Source organism: Pristis pectinata, chromosome 1 (assembly GCF_009764475.1).
Source record: "Pristis pectinata isolate sPriPec2 chromosome 1, sPriPec2.1.pri, whole genome shotgun sequence".
Lineage (NCBI taxonomy): Eukaryota > Metazoa > Chordata > Chondrichthyes > Rhinopristiformes > Pristidae > Pristis > Pristis pectinata.
The window spans coordinates 45,903,841-45,928,742 of NC_067405.1; the positions used below are offsets into that span (position 1 = coordinate 45,903,841).

The 24,902-nt window shown below is 39.0% G+C and overlaps 1 protein-coding gene across 1 annotated transcript in view; it reads right to left on the minus strand.

Moving 5' to 3' along the window:
• Positions 1–11,474: 11,474 nt before the first annotated feature.
• Positions 11,475–24,902, minus strand: part of ola1 (Obg-like ATPase 1) — a 134,458-nt gene continuing 121,030 nt past the window's right edge. Inside the window, exons 10-11 of the mRNA XM_052013923.1 lie at positions 22,547–22,669; positions 11,475–12,172 (exon numbers count right to left, since the gene is read on the minus strand). Of these exons, the coding sequence (XP_051869883.1) occupies positions 12,071–12,172; positions 22,547–22,669 (225 nt within the window). The 3' untranslated portion in view covers positions 11,475–12,070. The remainder of the gene's footprint in view (positions 12,173–22,546; positions 22,670–24,902) is intronic.

The window sequence follows — 24,902 nt, forward strand, 5'->3', positions numbered from 1 at the left end:
CTACACTCACTGCCACATAACCTTTCTTCCTTCTGTATAACATACAATTGCAAGCTGTGAAAAGGCAATATTTGTTTTAAGATTTTCCAAATTTTTAAGGTAATAAAGTTCACTAAGTTTTTATTCCTCTTACAAAATTTTCATTATCAGTCTCTTGGTATGTTTAATTGGGAGTACAGTTCCATGGATGCCCCTTATAATTTAATTCCTCATCTTTAAGGTCATTTTCATCAAAGTCTTGACTGCATTGGCATCTAACTAATCACAGGATCAGAGTATGACCTTCTCCATGCAACATCTTCTGTTAAGTGTCTTTTGGACAGTAATTAGGAGCTCAGATCCTGCCTAAAAGCTAAGTCCCTAATTTTTAAGCAGCATCCAGTATGTTTCATTCGCGAGCTAAATGTGGCAATTACTAAATGAGTAGTATACATCCTTAATAGGAACTTGATTTCAATACCCATCTATGTGGCACATGCATTTGTACTTGAAGGTTTTCTATATTTGTTAACACAAGTGTTTCAGTCCTTGGTAAGTGGATAATGGAAGATGCCCATTAATTGAATATACAAATTAAGTTCATCTTTAGTAAAGTGTATTAACATAATTTTCCACTAAAATTAAAACTTGGTTAAAGCAGGATGATCACAGTTACAGCTGAGGGTATTCCGTGCATTCCATTTGACTCTATATATGGTGTACATAATGGTTATGCCACTGAGCTAATAATTCTGAGGAGAGAGATTGTTTTAATCCAGAGCCCTTGACTTGTGGTTCAAGTTCTATGATGCTGTGGTGTCACACACTGGTGATATTCATCTTTAATGAGAAGAAAGGAAATCCATTGGTTTCAAGTAACATAATAGTTGTTCCTGTATAATTAATCTAGAGGCCTGGATTAATGATCCAAGTTCAAAATCTGCCATGGCAGCCGGTGAATTCAAATCCAGTTAATTAAATAAGCAGACTTAAAGCTAGCATCATTGTGACCAATGAAATCGTAATTCACAAATCTCTTCAATGACAGGGATTCTGCTGTCCTTACTAGGTCTGGCCTGCATTTGACACCATTTGTAGCATGCTTCTGTCCAGTCTGCCCAGATTCAGCAGTACATTTTGTGTTGGCTGTGGCTCAGAAGGTTCCCATTTCAGAAATCTCACTTCAGAGATCTGGACACAAATTTAGACTGTACTTGTGTACAGTTAACAAAGTTCTACATTGTTAGCAGTGGCAACTCTCAGATAAGGCATTAAAGTGAGACTCCATTTGGTTTCTTAGGTAATAAAAAAGCAAGTCATTACTGATGCCCCGAGCTGCATTTATTCCTTGCCAAACATTATTCTATGCGCGTTTTGAACAGAAGGGTTGTCACCATCCACCCTGACAGCCTTCAATGCAACTGAACCTGTGATCACAGTTGAGGACGTAAGATCAGTCTTCCAGAGAGTGAACACGGGGAAAGCACCTGGCCCAGATGGTGTCCCTGGCCGTGTGCTCAAATCCTGTGCTGATCAGCTGGCAAAAGTATTTGCAGACATATTTAACCTCTCCCTGCTTCAATCTTGGGTTCCCGCCTGTCTTAAGACCACCACTATCATCCCAGTACTGAAGAAAAGCAAGGTAACATGCCTCAATGACTACCGACCAATGGCTCTGACATCCACTATCATGAAGTGCTTTGAGGCTGGTCATAGCACGCATCAACTCTAGCCTCCCAGACAATCTCGACCCACTGCAATTTGCCTATCGCCGAAACAGATCTACAGTGGACGCCATCTCCCTGGCCCTACACTCAGCTCTGGAGCATCTGGACAGTAAAGACGCCTACGTTAGACTATTGTTTATTGACTATAGCTCTGCCTTCAATACAATAATCCCAAGCAAGCTTGTCACCAAACTCTGAGACCTAGGACTCAACATCTCCCTCTGTAACTGGGTCCTTGACTTTCTAACCAACAGACCATAATCAATGAGGATAGGCAGAAATACCTCCAGCACGATTATTCTCAACACTGGTGCCCCACAAGGCTGCGTCCTCAGCCCTCTACTCCCTATACACTCATGACTGTGTGGCCAGATTCTCCACCTACAAGTTTATAGATGATACCACCGTTGTAGGCCGTATCTCAATCAGGGATGAGTCAGAGTACAGGAAGGAGCTAGAGAGCTTAGTGACATGGTGTCATGACAACAAACTTTCCCTCAATGTCAACAAAAGAGCTGGTCATTGACTTCAGGAAAGGGGCGGTGTACATGCACCTGTCTACATCAATGGTGCTGAGGTCAAGAGGATTGAGAGCTTCAAGTTCCTGGGAGTGAACATCACCAATGGCCTGTCCTGGTCAAATCACGAAGATGCCACAGCCAAGAGAGCTCACCAGCACCTCTACTTCCTCAGGAGGCTAAAGAAATTTGGTTTGTCCTCTTTGACTCTCACCTACTTTTACCGATGCACCATGGAAAGCATCCTATCTGGATGCATCACGGCTTGGTACGGCAACTGCTCTGCCCAGGACCACAAGAAACTGCAGAGAGTTGTGGACACAGCCCAGAGCATCACGGACACCAGCCTCCCCTCCTTGGACTCTGTCTTTACCTCTTGCTGTCTTGGTGAAGCAGCCAGAATAATCAAAGACCCCACCCACCCAGGTCATTCTCTCTTCTCTCCTCTTCCATCCAGTAGAAGATACAGGAGCCCGAGGGCACGTAACCCCAGACTTAAGGACAGCTTCTACCCCACTGTGATAAGACTATTGAACGGTTCCCTTATACAATAAGATGGACTATGACCTCATGATCTATCTTCTTGTGACCTTGCAGCTTATTGCACTGCACTTTCTCTGTAGCTGTGACACTTTACTCTGTACTGTTATTGTTTTTACCTGGACTACCTCAATGCACTCTGTACTAACTCAATGTAACTGCACTGTGTAATGAATTGACCTGTACGATCGGTATGCAAGACAAGTTTTTCACTGTACCTCAGAACAAGTGATAATAATAAACCAATACCAATTAAACTATCAGATCTAAGAACTGACAACACAAATTGGTTGCCATCCTTCCTACATTACAATGCTGACTATACATAAATTACTTAATTTGCTGTAGAGCGGTCTGTGATATCCTGAAAGGCATGAAATGAATGGGTCAATGCAAATTTATATTGATTACTACTCTCTCCATATGCACTAATATTGTATGTAATCACTGATACACCTGCAATTATTGCATGTTAGTGTGTCTTCATTTAGATCAGTCTCTCTGCAAACTCAAAATACATTTTGTAAAATTGAAGCTTCACAATTTGTATATGGAGATTAAGGATAACAAAATTCTTTTCAACATAATTGATTCTATAAATAAAATTTCCTCCAAGCTTCATTTTATCTATTATTTGACATTTGATCTGTACCTCAACTTTTCACAACAGTCACCAGCAGCACACCCTGATGCCTTCCTGATCATCACAGTGGACTCCAACCAGGCCAGCTTGAAGTAGTCTCTGACAAACTACCACCAACATGTCACCTGCACAACCAGAGGAGCCAACACACTCGATCACCGTGCCATCCCGCACCCGCACTTTGGCAAGTCCTATCACCTGGCTGTACTTCTACTCCTGACATACGAGCAAGAGACTGAGGACCGCAGCACCAGTGGTGAGGGCCATGAAGTTATGGTCAAGGGAGGTGGAGGAGCGTTTACAGGACTGCTTTGAATCGGTGGACTGGACCATATTCAGGGATTCATCTTCGGATCTGAATGAATATGCCACGGATGTCACTGACCTCATCAAGACCTGCGTAGGTGAGTGTGTGCCGTCGAGAACATAGCAAGTTTTCCCAAACCAGAAGCCCTGGATGAACCAGGGCTATGTCTGTGGCATTCAAGATCAGTGATCCAGAACCCTACAAGAAGTCCAGGTATGACCTACGGAAGGCCATCGTGAGAATGAAAAGGCAATTCCACGTGAAGTTAGAGACACAATCAGATGCACAACAGTTGTGGCAGGGTTTGCATGCCATTACTTCCCATAGGGCGAAACCTAACAGCATAAATGGCAGTGATGGTTCACTCCATGATGAGCTCAACGCCTTTTATGCACACTATGAAAGGGAGAATAACACTACACCTGTGCAAATCCCCACAGCATCTGGCGACCCTGTGATCTCTGTCTTGGAGGCCGACATCAGAACATCCCTCAAGAGGGTGAACCCTTGCAAGGCATCAGGCCCCAACGGTTTACCTGGCAGGGTACTGAAAATCAGTGCCAACCAACTGGATGGAGTGTTCAAGGACATCTCCAGCCTCTCATGGCTGCAGTTGGAGGTTCCCACCTGCTTCAAAAGGGCATCAATCATACCAGTGCCCAAGAAGAGCAGGGTGAGCTGCCTCAATGACTATCACCCAGTAGCATTCAAGTGCTTTAAGGGGTTGATCATGGCTAGAATTAACTCCTGCCTGAGCAAAGACCTGGATCTGCTGCAATTTGCCTACCGTCACAACAGGTCTACAGTGGATGCAATCTCACTGCCTCTCCACTCTGCTTTGGAACACCTAGACAACAGCAAGACATATGTCAGGCTGCTGTTTATTGATTACAGCTCAGCATTCAACACCATCATCCCCTCAGTACCAATCAATAAGCTTCAAGACCTGGGCCTCTATACCTCCCTGTGCAACTGGATCCTCAACTTCCTTATCGGGAGACCACAGTCAGTGTGGATTGACAAGAACATCTCCTCCTCGCTGACAACCAACACAGGCGTACCTCAAGGATGCGTGTTTTACCCACTGCTCTACTCTCTCTGTACTCATGACTGTGTGGTTAGGCACAGCTCAAACAGCATTAATAAATTCTCCGATCACACCACTGTTGTTGGCAGAATCTCAGATGGTGATGAGGAGACATACAGGAGTGAGATACATTGGTTGGTTGTGTCGCAACAACAACTTCACATTCAACATCAGCAAGACCAAGGAATTGATTGTGGACTTCAGGAAGGGGAAGTTGGAAGAACACACACCAGTCTTCATTGGGGGTCAGCGGTGGAAAGAGTGAGCAGCTTCAAGTTCCTGGTTGTCAACATCTCAGAGGATCTGTCCTGGGCCCAACACATTGATGCAATCATGAAGAAGGCACTCCAGCAGCTCTACTTCATTAGGAATTTGAGGAGATTTAGTATGTCACCGAAGACTCTTGCAAATGTACGGTGGAGAGCATTCTCACTGGTTGCATCACCACTTAGTATGGAGGCTCCAATGCGCAGGATCGAAAGAGTCTGCAGAGGGTTGAAGACTCAGCCAACTCCACCATGGATTCAAACCCCCCACCCACCCCCACTGAGGACATCTTTAAGAGGTGGTGCCTCAAGAAGGCGGCATCCACTGAAGACCCTCAACACCCGGGACATGCCCTATTCACATTACTACCATCGGGGAGGAGGTACAGGAGCTGAAGACTCACACTCAACATTTCAGGAACAGCTTCTTCCCCTCTGCCATCAGATTTCTGAATGGTCCATGAACACCAGCTTATTATTCCTCTTTTGCATTATTTATTTTTGTAACTTATAATAATATTTATGTTATTATGTCTTGCACTGTATCTATCAAGTCTCACTCCTGAAAGCTTTGAGCAGCTAGTAGGTGGGGTATCTCTAGAGAAAGTCAAGACTCTCAGATTTCTACTACAGTGTGAACTAGTTATTGACCTCACTTCTGATTTTTAAAAAAAATTATTTACAGGATGTTGGCTTCACAGGCATTGCCAGCATTTACTGTCCATCCCTATTTACCCTTCAATCAAGGAGGTCAGCCTGGATGAGGATGGCAGATTTCCTTCCTTGAAAATAGAATTTTAAAACATTTCAGTACTTTTATGATGACCGTCCCCAGCTTTTTGAATTTAAATACACAGTTTGTGCCTTACCTGCTGAGTATTTCCAGCATTTACATTTCAGATTTTCAGTATCCACAATATTTTGCTTTCCAACAACCTTTGTACAAATCTTGGAAAAAAAAAGCAATATTTATTTTTGTGTGTTGTGGGATCAACTGTCAAGGCCAGCACTAACTGCCTATTCTAATTGTCTGAGAATTTGGAAGTGGTCCACATTCTGGACAGCTGTTGTCCCCTTCTAGTGAAGGTACCCACAATATTATTGGGCAGAGAGTTCCATAATTTAGACCCAGCAGTGATGAAGGTGCAGTGATATATTTCCAAGTCAGGATAATGTATCACTTGAAAGTCAACTTGCAAGTAGTGATGTTCTCATTCATCCGCTGTCCTTGTTATTCTTGGTGGTGGATGTTGGTACCTTGGGAGAATTAGTCAGAGTAACACAGCATGGAAAAAGGCTCTTTGGCCCAACTCATCCATGCCAACCATGGTGCCCACCTAGCTGGTCCCATTTGGCCCATATCCCTCTAAACCTCTCCTATCCATGTACTTATCCAAATGTCTTCAAAATATTATTATTGTACCCACCTCAACTACTTTCTCTGGCAGCTCATTCTATATATGCACCACCATCTGCATGAAGAACTTGCCCCTCAGGTCCATTTTAAATCCTTCACCTCAAACCTCTGCCCTCTAGTTTTTAGTTCCCTTTCCCTGGGAAAAAGACTATGTGCGTTCACCCTATCTATACCCCTCATGACTTTATACACCTCTATGAGGTCACTCCTCAATCTCCTAAATTCCAAGGAATACGGTCCAAACCTGCACAACCTCTCCCTGTTACTAAGTCGCTCAAATCCTGGTAGCACCCTTGTAGATCTTCTTTGTACTCTTTCCAGTTTACTCTAACAGGTGACCAAAACTATACACAATACCCCAAGTGCTGTGTCACCAACATCTTGTACAACTGCAACATAACGTCCCAACTCCTATACTCAATGTCCTGACTGATGAAGGCCAGTGTGCCAAATCCCTTCTTCACCATCCTACCTGTAGTGCCCTTTCAGTGAACTATGTACAGGTACTCCCAGGTTCCTCTGTTCCACAAAATCTGCAAGGCCTGACCATTCACTGTACAAGTCCTACCCTGGTTTGATCTCCCAACATAGAGCACCTCACACTCATCCAAACTGAAAACCATTTACCAATCTTCGGCCCATTTACTGAGCTGATCAAGGTTCATCTATAATTTTTGATAACCTTCTTCACTGTCTACAATAGCATCTATTTTATTATCATCTACAAACTTATTAACCATATCTTGCACATTTACATCCAAATCATTTGGAACATAGAAAAACCTACAGCACAATTCAGGCCCTTCAGCCCACAAAACTGTGCCGAACATGTCCCTACCCTAGAAATTACAAGGCTTACCCATAGCCCTCTATTTTTCTCAGCTCCATGTACCTATCCAACAGTCTCTTAAAAGACCCTACCATATCCACCTCCACCACCATTGCCGGCAGCCCATTCCATGCACTCACCACTCTCCGAGTAAAAAACTTATCCCCAACATCTCCTCTATACCTACTCCCCAGCAACTTAAACCTGTATCTTCTTGTGGCCACCATTTCAGCCCTGGGGAAAAGCCTCTGACTATCCACACGATCAATGCCTCTCATCATCTTATATACCTCTATAAGGTCCCCCCTCATCCTTCGTTGCTCCAAGGAGAAAAGGCCGAGTTCCCTCAACCTGCTTTCATAAGGCATGCTCCGCAATCCAGGCAGCATCCTTGTAAATCTCCTTTGCACCCTCTCTATGGCTTCCACGTCCTTCCTGCAGTGAGGCGACCAGAACTGAGCACAGTACTCTATATGGGGTCTGACCAGGGTCCTATATAGCTGCAACAATACCTCTTGGCTCCTAAATTCAATTCCACGATTGATGAAGGACAATACACCATATGCCTTCTTAACCACAGAGTCAACCTGTGTAGCTGCTTTGAGTGTCCTATGGACTCAGACCCCAAGATCCCTCTGATCCTCCACACTGCCAAGAGTCCTACCATTAATACTATATTCTGCCATCATATTTGACCTACTAAAATGAACCACTTCACACTTATCTAGGTTGAACTGCATCTGCCACTTCTCAGCCCAACTTTGCATCCTATCTATGTCCCGCTGTAACCTCTGACAGCCATCTATACTATCCACAACACATCCAACCTTTGTGTCATCCACAAACTTACTAACCCATCCCTCCACTTCCTCATCCAGGTCGTTTATAAAAATCACAAAGAGTAAGGGTCCTAGAACACATCCCTGAGGTACACCACTGGTCACCGACCTCCATGCAGAATACGACCCTTCAACAACCACTCTTTGCCTTCTGTGGGCCAGCCAGTTCTGGATCCATATTGCAATGTCCCCTTGGATCCCATGCCTCACTTTCTCAATAAGCCTTTCATGGGGTACCTTATCAAATGCCTTGCTGAAATCCATATACACTACATCTACTACTCTCCCTTTATCGATGTGTTTAGTCACATCCTCAAAAAATTCAATCAGGCTCGTAAGGCAGGACCTGCCCTTGACAAAGCTATGCTGACTATTCCTAATCATATTATACCTCTCCAAATGTTCATAAATCCAGCCTCTCAGGATCTTCTCCATCAGCTTACCAACCACTGAGGTAAGACTCACTGGTCTATAATTTCCTGGGCTATCTCTACTGCCTTTCTTGAATAAGGGAACAACATCCACAACCCTCCAATCTTCTGGAACCTCTCCCGCCTCCATCGATGATGCAAAGATCATCGTCAGAGGCTCCGCTATCTTTTCCCTTGCCTCCCACAGCAGCCTAGGGTACATCTCATCCGGTCCCAGCAACTTACCCAACTTGATGCTTTCCAAAAGTTTCAGCACCTCCTCTTTCCTAATATCTACATGCTCAAGCTTTTCAGCCTGCTGCAAGTCCTCACTACAATCCCCCAGATCTTTTTCCGTAGTGAATACTGATGTAAAGTATTCATTAAGTACCTCCGCTATTTCTTCCGGATCCATACACACTTTCCCACTGCTGCACTTGAAAGGCCCTATTCTTTCGCATCTTATCCTCTTGCTCTTCACATACTTGTAGAATGCCTTGGGGTTTTCTTTAATCCTGCCCACCAAAGCCTCCTCATGTCCCCTCCTGGCTCTCCTAATTTTCTTCTTAAGCTCCTTCCTGTTAGCCTTATACTCTTAACAGATCTCCAACATTACCTAGCTCTCATTTGTATAAACAACAAAGGTCCCTGTGGCACACCACTAGTAACAGACCTCCAGTCCAAGAAACAACCTTTGACCATCACTCTCTGCTTCCTACCATTGAGCCAATTACAAATCCAATTAGCTATCTCTCCCTGGATCCCATGCGATCTAACCTTCCAGACTAGCCTGCTGTGTGGGACATTGTTAAAGGCCTTGCTAAAGTCCACTGCCCTACCCTCATCCATCCTCTTAGTTACCTCTTCGAAAATCTCTGAGATTTGTCAGACACCATGCTGATTATCCCTAATCAGACCTTGCCTATCCAAATGTTGATAGATCCTGTCCCCTCCAGTAACTTACCCACAACTGATGTCAGACTCACTAGCCTGCAGTTCACTGGCTTGTCTTTGCTGCCTTTCTTAAATAATGGTACAACATTAGCCACCTCTAAGTATTCCGGGACTTCACCTGTGGCTAAAGATGAAGCAAATATCTCTGCAAGGGCCTCTACATTTTTTCGCCTAACTTTCCACAAGGTCCGAGGTTGCACTCAGTCAGGACCCAGGGATTTATCCACCTTAATGCGCATTAAGGCCCCCTTATACCTCCTACCTGGTAATCTATATTAATTTATATCTTTTACTGCTTTAAATTTAATATTAAAACAACTTCTCTTCCATGACCATGTCAAGGTTGATAGGGAAATGGTTGGTATTACATTATGTTCTTTAAAACTTAACTTGACTAGAGGCTGGGATTACTCATTTTCAGATCCCAAGTCATTTCATAATATCCTGCAAAAGATTTGGGCCATTTTTACAATTTATTTCATTGTCTACATAAGAAAAAAACTAAAAATTCATCTAGCGTGTATGCTCCTCCCCACCTTTATTTCAATCCCTGTTACATCCAGAAGGTAATTCAGTAGCACGAGGAACAGATTCCTGCTGAAATATTCCACATTCTTCACTTTTATTTTGGTCATCTTAACAAGATTATTTTCCTCATCAATCTCAATCCTTTCCAGTAACTCATTCTATTCTATTTTCTACATTCCAAGTGCATTTTTAACCCCCTAAGCTCTTTTGTTCAGACTGTTAACATGCATGCGCAAGTTCTTCAATTCTGCAGCATTGATCCAATTTTGCTCAACGTATTCATGAAATTTCTAGTGAAAACCTTTTCCTAATGGTTATTTTCCAAAGAGAAGGAACAGATATCCTTTTCCAAGGGTTATTTCCCAAGCATAATATTTCCATATATTAAAGAATATAATGCAACTATATTTCTCCTTTTTAAATATTTAACATTTACAGTAAGCACAAGAGGGTTGTCCTTTGAGGATGAAGTGCAATAGCCTCTAACTTCTTCAAAGATGTCATGTGTGCCACTTGACATTTAAAAAGACATTCTTTCAGACTCCTACTGTTCTTGTATACAATAAAAAAAACTCCTTTTCCTGAACAGTAAGTAAATTCCAGTCCAACAGCACATACCCAGTCTCCAGTAGATATTCCAGGCATAAAAATTGCTAAATACTGTTCCATTGTAAATTTCAACAAATGACAAAAATGCACAGATCAACTGGCATCTGAATGAGAAAATGATAAGTCAATATTCAATGTGATCCTTCCAGTATACATTTCTCCCTTTGAGATGTGTGTCTCAAGCTTGTTTTTGCTTTTTCCTTTTTGACATTTGCTGGAAATTGATGGCATAAAATTGCAATTAACAATCCATTGTAAGTGAATGAATTTAATGAAGAACACGTAATAAATATTTCCACAAAGTTACAGACCAGAATTCAACTCTAACTTAGGAATTCAGCGAAATGCAATTTGCAAAATGTACCTGGTGACAAATGTATTATGATATTAGAAAAGAGCTTTAATCACCAACACAGCATAATGCATTTATAAATGTCTGAAGGGGTTAACTGTAAAGGAATAAAAGCAAACCACTGAGGTGAATCTCCTAGTTGTACACAAAAATCAATTTGCTAAAAAAAACATAAATTTATGCCTCTGTATTACACCGATCTAGATCATGAACTCTTATAATACAGACATGAAAGTACTTATCCTCACAACAAATGTCCATCTATTCATGCTTTCAGTAAATCATCAGCACCCTAATCTTTATCTTTTAATGAAAAGAACCATTTCTGAAATATAATAAAAGCTGCCCCACACTGGCAGTTACTGTATCATACACGTCTTTAAATTCTGTAATCAGCAACCACCAGGTGCCATATCACATTTAACACACCACAGTCAGTCAATACAGACATCCCCAAACACACCAAGACTGTTTTTGTCAAATGTTTTATTGACTGTAAACATCTGGAGTACTGTAAAACATGCATTATCTGTAGATTCAGAAAGGAGCAAGTGCCATTGTCTTTTCTGTCAAGTGTGTCAGATTTGGCATCTAGTGATGGAGATTAATGAAGTATCATGAGAGTAATATGGTTCTTGAAATGCTCCAATTTAGAGTACAGCTTTAATCTTAAATTAAAGCTGTCGACATTTAGTGAACCTACATTTTCATTGGAATAACATTATCTCATTCCAGAACAAACGAGGAATACAATTAAAGGAATAAGTCTGTCCCCAGACAGGTTGGAATCATGATTTACAGCCAAATATATATTTAAAAATAAGTAAATTCAATAATAGTTCAGTTGTTTTAGAACAAAGTTAAATCCACATGTAAGATCAATATAAGCAGAATCCTGTCAAAGTTCCAATTTATTGTAACTGTTGCCATATGCCAATCTGTCCCTAACCACTTAATTAGTCTGAAACCATATTGTAAGTCCTTTTATTTGCAAGTTTGAATATGTGCAATGTCTTGTCTATTATATTCTACTGCTCATGATAAGGAGGAGGTTGTATTTTAAATTCACTTCTTTTTTGATTGCTGTGGTGTATTGAATTTGAAAAAGATAATGTCTCCATCTTCAACAATGTAATTTCTGCCTTGTTGTCTATATTTTCCAGCACTCTGCAAACAATTACAAAAATGGAAATGAATAAACAATCACAATTTGGACAATGCACATAAAAACTTTCAAAAACACAGTTTAGTAACTTTTTCTCTGAACAAATCCATGATTTATAAACATATCCGTTATCAAATTTATCAGCTGCAAATTAATTCAGTTCTTATTCAACATTTCATTTCCTTTTATTTTCAAATTAACTTCTGATAGAGAGCTTGAGAGGTTTTACTTTTGATCATTTCTTCTTCCATTCTGTTGGCCTTGGAATCAAATCAGCAACTAGAAAAATATTCCAATATATCTATTATTGATCAGCCTGTTCAAAACAGCAAGGACATACAATTACAAGCAAATGCTGAGTCACCTGAGCTAAGATTTATTAACTTGAATCACAATATTAAGGAAAACTAATTTATTGCTCTTACGATTTCTTCTCTTGCAACAAACATTCAGTTAACAGATCTATTGTGTGACACTTGTAAACATGCTGATGGGTGGGTGCCAGATGGGTTTAATTTAACTTTATTATGCATCCTCTAGACAAGCCTAGCACCAACCCAGAGATGTCAAGACTAATAATGAAAATCAAGGTATAGAATCAGAGAAGCCAGTTTGAATCCTACCATTCCGGTACAGCACATTGGTATGCTTATTTCAGACCTCCTGTTAAAGTCAGATCAGTGAACACTTTATAAGTAAGAAAGGAAATTGATTGGTATTTGTGTTAATGGCCAAGTAATCCACAGGCTTGGATGAATGATTCAGAAACATAAATTAAAATTATCCCACTGCAGTTGGAGAAATTAAGTTTAATCATTTAAGTTCAGTGAATTAAATTTGAAAATAGTTAATTTATAGACAAAAAATTGTTGGATGCAAAAACATCACTTTCATCAATATCCTTTAGAGAAAAAAAAGTTGTCACCCTTACTGGTCTGGTCTACACAAGTCAAGACCTGTAGCAATGACTGTAGCTTGGTTCTTAAACACCCTCAGAAATGGCCAAACATGCCACTGAAATCAAGGGCTATCTGAAATGGGCAATTAATACTGACCTTGCGAACAACATGCACTTCCAGTGCAATGAACTAATTATACAAAATCAGTTTTGTCTTTTCCTCCTCCTCAGCCAGAACCTCATGGCTGATAATGCCATATGGGATTAAAAGGTGTTGAATGGAGTGGACAGTTGGTTAATTTGGGAAGTTTTTCCATTGTTTCATTAGGCTTCCATGTGCTCCTGGAGACTCAAGGTTATCAATGCTATCCTAATTCCTCCTTCATTTTATGTGACAATGGGCCAGGGATTCCTCGCTAGTGAGGATGTCACACATTTTGAAAAGTTTTCAGAATATCATTCAAGTGTTTCCTATGTCCTCCTGGTAATCCCTTGCTATGACAAAGCTCAGTGCAGAATGCCTGTTTTAGGAGTCTGGTGACAGGCATGTGAAAGATGTGGCCTGCCCAATGGAGCAAATTGATTGAGATTAGAGCCTTGAAACTGAGCATGTTGGCCTTGGAGAGGACACTGACGTCGGTAAACTTATCTTGTCAATGGATCTGGAGAATTTACAAAGGTAGCGTTGGATGGTATCCCTCCTGTGCTCTTGGAGTTAGTTCATGTCTCTGAAGCACACAAGGGCAAGAATCATTGTTACCCAGTAACACATAAGCTTTGAAGTCTTGATCTTCGAACACTCTTCCCCACATAGCCAAAGTTTAAGCTGGTGCCCTGGAAGTGGTGGCAAATTTCATCATCAATGCCAACCTTCGCTCAGAAATGATTGCCAAGATACAGCAAGTGAATCAGGCTTTCGAGGGTCTTGTCATGAATTTTTGTTGGGGTGATGTTGTTGGCAGAGGACCTTTGGTTTGTGGATATTAAGTACAAGCCCCATTATCTCATGAACTTTAATGAAGTCAATAAAATGAAATAATTTTAATCAATTGCTCGTCACCTGAAAATATGTTCTGTGAAAGCAAGTGTATAAACCGTAACATTTTGTATATAAATCTAAATTTGCTTTACAACCTCTGTGTGCTCATGATACTGTTAAGCACAATTATCTCCAATTTGATATTTAAATTATAGGGACAGTAAAGCAAAAAGTTAATTGTGCTTAACAACATAGTATAGTTCAAAATAATATTCAAGTTAAAATCTATTAAAGCATATTAAATATAAACCAATAACATTCACTGGTTATTTTAAAATAGTGATAAGCAAAAATCAAAGCAAAATAGATCAAAAGAACAACAGCAATTTAAATAATTTTGAAGGCTCGAATGAGTACTGTTTATTAACTAATATCATTTACAGTGCTTTATCTACACTTTCTCTATGAGTTATTAAAAGACCACTTGATCTTCCTAATGTTCAGGGGGCTATTTGTTTTCCTCTTGTTGAACTGGAGAAAAGAGTATTTTAAAAATGTAATGACTGTTTGTGAGATCTTAAATATGTATTAAGCTAGATGTGAAACCAGTTCATTTGCACTTGAAAGCAGACATCTAGAAAGGCCAGCATTTCACAACCAGATACGGCTGCTAATAAAACAACATCCCTGTTGACTACAAAGCCCTCACAGAGCCATTCAATGTGAAGTTCACAGAACAATCACTAAGTGCTATTAGTCAAACCCGTGGCATACACAATATGCTCACCAATAATAATTTTATTAGATAGGTTCATAATCCCTTTTCCATACATATTTTGAACTCCTTCAGCTACCTACCTTTAAAACATATTTCTTCTGTTCAAGTATTGCTTGATGCAATTTATTTTGAATTATCTACACTTACACCTTTTGAATTTACTAGAACACTCCAAAGTGCTTAGTAATGCAGAAAGTAACCACAGATGAAGAGCTTAAAGAAAGCCTATGGTTTGTGATTAAAAAACAAGAATGGAGCTGTTTTTGAAAGAGGCAGAGCAAGCAAGGTGGAAGAATGCTGCTCAGAATAACAACATTGAAGGCTTTGTAGCCAAATATAGAGTTAGGAGAAAGTGAGGTGCTCAGGAATCTAGATCTTATGGCATGTAAAGAAACAAAAGGTTAAATAACTAAAAACAGTTTAATAACTGATGCTACAAAGCCAATGAATCTTTAACATTCAATTACCCTACATGTTCAAGCCATTACCAGTTTAATAACTGATGCTACAAAGCCAATGAATCTTTAACATTCAATTACCCTACATGTTCAAGCCATTACTTTCAACTGATGATTGATAAGATCTTTATTAGTCACATGTATATCAAAACACACAGTGAAATGCATTTTTTGCGTAGCGTTCTGGGGGGCAGCCCGCAAGTGCTGCCACGCTTCCAGCGCCAACATAGCATGCCCACAACTTGCTAACCTGTACGTCTTTGGAATGTGGGAGGAAACCGGAGCACCCAGAGGAAACCCACGCAGACACGGAGAGAGTGTACAAACTCCTTACAGACAGTGGCGGGAATTGAACCCGAGTCGCTGGCACTGTAAAGCGTTACACTAACTGCTACACTAAGTAACCAAATCACTAAGAAATTTCAACTGTATTGCATAATGTTTTTAATTAATCAGTGAAAAGGGGGTATGAGCCATAAGGTTTTATAACTAGACCAAAACCTGAATCACTTTCCATATCCAGGTTTTTTTGGATATACAATATCCATATTTAGGCTTTTGATTAAACTATAAAAGTACAAGTAATGTTTGCAATTTTGTTTGCTACTTACTTCAGTGTCTAGCTCTCATAACCACTTGAGTACAATAAAAATTTTCCCAGGTGATTTCCCTGCTTTCTTCCTTTTGCAGCAAGCAACTACTCAGCCATGGTAATTCGGTCTCCACCTCAATTCTTTTTCTTTTAATTTATTCATTTTCCGGGATTTGGCTCTTGCTGAGAAGGTCAATAAATGTTGCCCATCCCCAACTACCCCTCGGAAGTTAATGTCACCTCTAGAATCGCTGCAGTCCTTCTGGTGAAACTGTTCCCAGTGCTGAACTATATCACTGGTCCTTCATTTTCACTGAGTCTAGATCTGAGTTCTAGGATCCAGACTCAGAGAAAATGAAGGACCAGTGCTATAGTTCATATTAAGATGATGTGCAGCTTGAAGGGGAACCCGCAAGTGGTGATGTTTCCATGCATTCACTTGAATTCACTACATTTCTATTCTCCCTTAATAATGCCATATCAACACCCTAAACTATATTGTCAGCACTTTGGCCTTGCCATCTTTAACTGGCTACACATCCAATTATCTCTATCATAGATAAGCCCCTCTCTCTTCAGACAATTGATTAGAACAAACAGATTCAGCAACTACATGAAGCTCCATCAGTCCCTGTATTTTTGGCAAAACTAGTCCATCAAGCCAGACTTCTAACTATCCACCCAGCCCTACATCCAAACCTCATCTTAATCTAGTTTCTCTTTGAACAACCTTCATGCACTCATAAACTCATCTCGACCTGATGTCAACCCCATGTTCTTTTCACCTTATTCTCACGAAAATGCAGATCATCCAAATTTCCTTCTTGTGTTATATTGTTAATAGTTCTCTCTCCTCTCATAATGAATCCCCTCCTTCTTGTCTGCCATCATTATTCTTGAAAGAAATTAAACCCAATTCCTCTATCCCTGCAACTACCATCCATTCCACAAGCATTTTCTTGAACTGCTGTAGCCTCCCAAACTATTGGCCATTTCTTCCAGAACTCTGTTTGAATCTTTTCAGATTTTTGCCTTGTCACCATAACAAATTAGTTCTTATAAGTTACTGAAGAGTCCAAGTGATAAGACAAGCGTAAACTATCCAACTGCATTTCTCTCAACTCGTCTGCAATCTTTGATATGGTTGACCATCTCCATCTAATGCATTTCCAATGTCATTGCGCTGGGAGGGACCATATTCACATAGCGCCATTCTTATCCAATGAATTACAATCAGAAAAGAATGCCATCACTTCTTTGTGTTGTAGCCACAGGTGTGTCACAAACATCTACTCTTGCCCCTTACTCTTTTCTCAACTATGCTGCCCCTCAGCAACATGATCAAACAACAGTATCAGTTTTGACAGGTACACCAATGACATTTCTTCTGGCCCCTCTTCTGGTGTCTCCAAATTATCAGAATGCTTTTTGCCTTACAGTACCAAATGAGAAGAAATTTCCTCCAACTAAATTTTGAGAACACCAAGCTATTGTCTTCAGTTCCCCAGCTATTGACTCTGTCCATCTCCCTAGTACCTCTGAAACTGGACCAGAATTTTTTTGCGGACTTTGATTCCAAGAAGAGCTGTTAATCACATATGTACCACTTAGACTGCCCATTATCAGCTCCATAACACAGCTTGACCTTGCTCTGCCGCAACTCCTCACCTGCTATTGAAAATCTCATCCACACATTCATTACCTTTTAGATCTGATAATCCAAGCTGAGCTCCTTCATTCTGTAAATTTGAAGTAATTTAAAATTCTGTTTTCCATGTCTTAACTCTCACCAAATCTCACTCACCCATCACCGTCACACTTGGTTACATACACAGGCTCTATTTAAGAAAATGTTCACTGTAAAATTTTTATCTTTGTTTTCAAATCCCTCCATGGTGTCATTCCTCCCTTTGTCCAAAGTCTCTTCCATCCTTACAACCCTTAGATATCTATGGTCCTCCAATTCTGGCCTCTTAATTCTTCCCAAATTTAATATTTCACCTTCATTTGATAAGGTCCTAAGCACTGGAATTGCTTCCATAAAACTCTCCACTTTTAAGCTGGATGATCTTTAAAATCTACTACTTAATGCTTTTTATCATCTGTTCTAATAACTCCTTGATAACACACCTGAGACCTTAAAAATTCTTGTGGACAAAAAGTCAAAGAGTTATACAGCACGGAAAAAGGCCCTTCAGCTCAATTCGTCCATGTCGACCAAGGTGACCACTAAGCTAGTCCCATTTACCAGCATTTGGCCCACATCCCTCTAAATCTTTCCTATCCATGAAGAACCATCCTACCACGAACACTTAAAACTTGAGATGTACCAGCTCTATGTAATCTATTAGTATGTCATGTTCATTAGTCAATGATTGATTTTAAATACTTCTCTCAGACCTCCTCGTAATCTCCTCTGACCAAGAGGAACAACCCCAGCTTCTCCACAGAACTAAAATCCATCCCTGGAATCACTTTGGTAAGTGTCACTTTGACATCTTTCCTAAAGTGGGCCTTCTGAAACTGAAATCAATACACCAGAAGTGGCTGAACCTGTATTTCATAAAGGTTCATCATGACTTCCTTGTTCTTAATTATAAAGCCCAGAACCTTGTCTTCTTTTTTTTAAACCCACCTTCGCAACCTGCTCTGCCATTTTGAAAAGACTATTCACACATACCCCCAGTCTCTGTTCTGGTGCATTTTTTAGTATTGTACCCTCCAGTTTATATGTCTCTTCTCATTCTTCAGACCAAATGAAAAACTCTACATTTCGATGCACTAAATTTCACCTGCCACCTATTCACCCATTCTACCAGCCTATAACTGTCTATTACCATCTTCCTTTCTTTAATATTCACTATGCCTCCAGGTTCTGTGATATCAATAAATTTTTAAATTGTGGCCTGTATACTCATTAAGATCCTTAAAATATACTATGAATTGCGTGGTCCTACTACTAACCCATGGAAACACCACTGTACCATTTTCTGTTAATTAGCCTATTTTCCACCCATTTTATTCCAGGGCCTTCAATCTTAATGAAAAGCCTATTAAGTGGCAGCTTGTCAAATGCCCTTTTGGAATTCTATATATACCATATCAACCACATTTCCCTCAATGACCTTCTCTGTTACTTCATCAAAAAACTGTACTGTCATTTAGATACAATTTGACTTTAACGTAAACATTTTGGGTTTTTCTAATCATTCTACATTTATCCAGGTGACTGGTAATCCAGTCCCTAATTATTATTTCCAATACTATCCCCATCACTGATGTAAACTGAATGGTCTGTGGTTATGGGGTGTATTCAGACATATCTTATGAACAAGGGCGTAAAAATTTGCAGTTTTCCAGTCAGCAAACATGTTGCAGAAATTTTCATTTATGTTTGTGGGTGAAGTCAAAGTTCTGCCTCCTGTACCTTATTTCAAATTAAATCCTGGTGAGCCATAACACTTTTACTTGCAGACCTAGGTCTCTATAATTAAATTCTCATAATTAATTCCATTCATATCTATGGTTCCTCTGTTACTTAATCCTTCTCCACAGCCAGTTTCCCTCTCCCGCACCCTAGACTTTCCATAGCTCTGTGAGGCCTCCTCTCCTGTTGGCAGCTGTCTTCAATTAATCCAGGACATAGCTCTTTAATTTCCTCCTCAAACCCCTAACTTTCCACCTTCCTTTTTTTTAATAAAAGCAAGGTCTTCCAAAAACATATGTATGTGACCAAGCTCTTGTTTACTCAGGCTAATTATCTTGTTATTTGGCTCGATGAACAACTTTGTCAGATGGCACTTGTGTGAAGTGCTTTCAGGGTATTTCAGTGTTAAACATGCTTCCCAAAAAGGTTTGAGCTGTGGGTCAGTATGGTAGCCTACCCTCAACTCTGAGTCAGAAGGCCAGGCTTTTAAATTCCATTCTGAAGACTTCAACGCAATAATTAATACCAATTCTCCAGTGAATTTACCCAAAACTGCAATCATGCACCAGGTCCAATTCACCCATCACCCTTTTCCTTCTTGTATTAGCTTCTGGTGTGGAAACACTTTGATCTTAAAAATTCTCCCTTCCTCTTTTCATAGCACCTCTGCTGCCTGTTTACTTGATCTTTCCCCATCAATCCTCCAATATCTCTGTGGTCCTCTTATTCATTCCCTGTGTTAATCTCTCCATCATCAGCAGCTATGTTTTAGCTGCATGGGTCCTGGATTCTGAAATGTGCTTCTTCAGCCTCAATCTCTCTATAAGCATGAACTTCTACCTTCCTCTATCCCATCTCTCTTACTTTGAGATGCTCCTTAAAAAGGTAGAGGAACTAGTTTCCTCCCATCTCTGAGTCCATAATTTAATCCTTACCCAATTTGGGAGAAACAAGGTTCTGAGCACAGATTATAAACCAAGTGGCTGTTTCTTCCAACTGGAAGGTCTGGAATTTGGAACAAGGTCTCAGGATAAGTGATCAATAATTTAGAAATGAGATAAAGATAAATTTCTTTTTGTGTAGGCTTACAAATCTATTGAATTCTCTGACTCGTGGATGCCAAGTCGCTGTCTACACTCAAGACTGAAATGAATAACACTTTGGAATAAGAGAAAGATGAGATACAGGATCAGTCAATTTAATCATATGATGTAGTGGGGTAAAGAGGTCACATGGTGGACTCCTGCTCTATTTATTAAGTTCTCTGATTTTTAAATTAAGCAGATCATGAGTTCAGCAGAGTATTCATCATGCTTCAAATACAGTAATTATAATAGTAGTGCCTTGCCCATGGAAATACGGACCACATAATGGTAGATTTCTTATCTGCAGCTTTTAATGCCAGTACAAACACAGTAACAACCTCAGAATTTGAAACAAGGAAGGAATTTTAATCCTGTATAACTCACCACGATCTTATTGAATAGTAGAACTGGCTCGAGGGGCATAATACTCTACTCTTATTACCTATGTTATTACACTAGGTCAAAAAGTGAATTTGAAAAGCATTTCTGTCTTGTGTTTTTATGTAGTTTCCAGCTCTGCAACTAACTGCCAAATAAAGAAAAACACTTATTCTGGTACAAATTAGTCCATACCTTTCTGGCTCAGATTAATAAGCAACCTCTTGTTTCAACTGATAGATTTGTACAATCAAAGCAGACAACTAAAGTCACAGGAATCTAGAAGGATGAAGAGTGAGTGAGTGTGTGTGTGTGTGTGTGTGTGTGTGTGTGTGTGTGTGTGTGTGTGTGTGTGTGTGTGTGTGTGTATGCACGAATGCACGTGCACACATTCATCCATTCAACATTATATAATGAAAACACAATGTTTAAAATTTGAATTTTGTGGATTATTTTTACTTTCAATGCGTATTCACCAGATCAGGTAGAGCTATGTAGAAATGAAAATATCTCACAGCTCTTTACGGTACTAATTTTCTGTTGATACTAGACAAAAAAAAAATCAAATTAAGAATTTAGTTTTTTGAAATTACAATTATAAAAAAATGTTTCAAGTACAAAGACAGCCAGAAAAGAAATTGTTCTAATCAATGTCAGATAATGATTTTCACATTATGCTTTAAATTTACATATTTACATACACAGTTCATGTAACAATCCTCAATGCACATTTTACAAGGGAGTGTCTATTTCTTATTTTTAAAGATAGATCAGTTCTTCAATTTCAACTTAAAATTATATAAATAGCCAAAAGTTATTAATAGTAAAAGTTATAAGTAATAATTAGTAAAGGTTAGTAGCAATAGTCATTCCTGTAACTTTGCACAATAACCATTACAACTAATACAAGTAATATGTTTGGGCCATTAATGATTTAAAAAAATGAAAAAATATTCCATGTGCTTTTGTCTGGAAACTGCCATCTAGTGTTTTGAAAACGGATTAATTATATTTGCAGTCATTGTTTGAAGGAGCCAGAGTAGTTCCTTAATTTTTCAGAAACTGAGATTAAAAAGCCCTGCATCGAGGGTAGTATAGATACCCACCACCTTTTTCACCAAATAAAACAAAGCCATTTACTGAGTCACTAATTATTCATTTGAGACACAACTACATTTAAAGAGAATTGTGTGTTTTGGTTTGCAAAAATTTAAGGAGTGATGAGTTGTTCTGCAAGATAGATACATGACTTGATTCAAGTCAAGTTAAAATTTTATCTGTTGTTAAAAATAACTGACAAAGCAATGGTAGAATTTCAATGATGAATTGCTGGCAAATTAGGTTAAAAAAACAAATATTTAGTGATATTAAATAAAAGTTTCCAATTCTGAAATCTTAAAAATGCTAAGCATAGGCGATAAACTATGCTGACTTGTTTCTGAAAATGATACTGGTTTTCCATAACTGAAAATCAATTCACTTTAATGCAACATAAAAATCACAGAAATATCAAACAAAATTTTGAAGTACGGGTTATTTACTGTTTACAATTTTTGCATTCATTTCGAAATACAATATCTGTGCTTTTAAGCTGCCATTCATTCTTGAGTTCTGTCATGTCTTTTACAACAGAACCAGGATAATTCTTTCCCCAGTGTAAATCCACAGTACATTTGTATTAACAGCCATTCTAAAACTGAATGTGACTGCCACAGTTGCTTATCACTAGAGACTTCTCTTAATTCAAAGAAATGTCTAAAAAGCTGCAAAGGTACTCTCACCTTGACAGCAGTTTCACTGCCTTCTGCTTTAAAATCTTCAAATTTCATTACTTCGGCCATAATGAAGCCCTTCTCGAAATCTGTGTGGATCTTGCCAGCAGCCTGAGGTGCCTTCGTCCCTTTCTGTCAGTAGAAGACCAAAGGAAAATTAATTGTTTTTTAGGAAGATGGATTACAGGAGAGATGCATGTCTCTTTGATACAAAATCAGGTTTCAGAGAAACTTTGCTTCATATCACTTGACATGTCACATATACAATCAGCCTTATCCTGATATTGGATACCCATTTAGCAAACCAGGGATAAAGTGTCCTCTGTTATCAATGCAAAACAGCAATTTTTGATACAGATTTTGAAGGTAATATTGATTTTAGATGAAGTAATCTTGTCACCATGAGCCATGCAACATCTCTTCTCATTTAAGGTGTCTGAGGCAATGTTTTGGTTACATGATCTGAAACTGTAATTGAATTTATTGACCCAAAAAGGGCACAAACCACATTTTCAAAAACGTTAGACAGTCTTAGGTTGCTACATTTTCACAGTTCATATTTATATTCAAACAGCAATCAAATATTTTACCTTCTCAAAACTCTTGATTTGGGCTTTTAGACATTACTGATACAAAAGGAGAAAATATGAACCTGCTGACTTATAATCAAATAACTGCATTCAAGTGAAAAACAAATGTAAATATTGCTTAATTACCTAAAATGATGTTTGCTAGATGATTTATAGTTTGTTACATATTGGGAAAACAGAGGAAATATGCTACTTATTCAATTTATGTGTATATAGCATATATTTAATCTGAAGTGATTAATGACTTTATCATGTTAATTATCTACATTCAATGATTAGTGCTGTTTGTACTTAATCTCTGAAAACTGTGATACAAGGTAATATCCAGCACATAAAAGTAAAATGCTAATAATATTCAATGTTCTGTTGATGACCATTTTCTACTCATATCAAAAGACAATGCCATTTCTGTGATAGAGTACTGAAAATATAGCCATCATATATCAGATTTCAGGTTTACACTGGACAATGGGAATGCAATATTAAGTAATTGTTCATACTATAGGACAACTACATTATTTTGGTAAAATGCTATTTTATAAAGTGTCAATAATATCAAAAGCATCATGTAAAGAACTTTGACATATAATAGCAATTTCAAAGCTATTTAGAACAGTATGTTAAATTGTCTGTTTTTTATAATAAAACATAACAAATTTTTTTTATCTACTCATTGATGCTTACTTGACTAAATATCAAATTCACAATTATTAACACAGAGTACATAAGTACAATTGCATCAATAATTATCAATGCAAAATAAATTACCCTGCCCTTCCACACAATTTTTTTTAGATACAAAATTCTGTACTGATAAGATAATGTTGCTTTCATACACATCAAAATTTACAGTCTGGTGGTTTAATTATGTGCTGTTCTTGCTTCAGATCATCTGCTGCTGAAACAAATCATTGAGTCTGACCTTCCTCATTCTTCTCTGTCAACTTGAGTCATCCAAAATTCTGATGACCAAGCCCTAACTTGCACCAAGTCCTGTTCACCCATCACGTCTGTGCTTGCTGACATACATTGCCTTCTGGTAAGTAATAAATAAACTTGAAAATTCTCATCCTAATTTTCAAATCCATATCTCTGTAGTCCCCATGATCTACCAAGATTGGATATGTTGTTCAGTGATAGGCTACTGGAGCAACAATCTTGGGACCTGGCCTGATGATTTTAAGTCATATCATAGCAACAGCAATGGTGATACAAAATTGTCAAAACAAAACTAGTTCACTAATATACTTCAGGGAAGGAAATGAAATAATTGAAAAGTTAGAACAAAGGAGGCTATTCTGCCCATCATAGATGTGCTAGCAAAAAAGATTTACCTAATCTAATCCCACCTTCCAGCAATTGGTCCGTAGCCTTGCTGGTCACAGCTCTTTAAGTACACATCCAAGTATTTTTAAATGTGATGAGAAGTTCCATCTCTACTACATACTGGGTGAAGAAAATTTTCCTCACTAATTCAACCAATTATTTTTGTCTCCTCCACAAAAGGAAAAGGAAAATACATCCTTCGTGTTTACTCTCTCTAAACCACTTCTCCCCTGTCCACCCCCCTACCCATAATTTTATGCATGATAATTGTTTTCCTATAGCCCAAAGAGCCCTAGTTCACTAATATACTTCAGGGAAGGAAATGAAATAATTGAAAAATTAGAACAAAAGGCTATTCTGCCCAACTGCACCTTCCTGCAATCTGAAACTTCCCTCTTCACTGTCAACCATATGGTCAATTCTTGTACCATCTGCAAACCTCTTTCCCC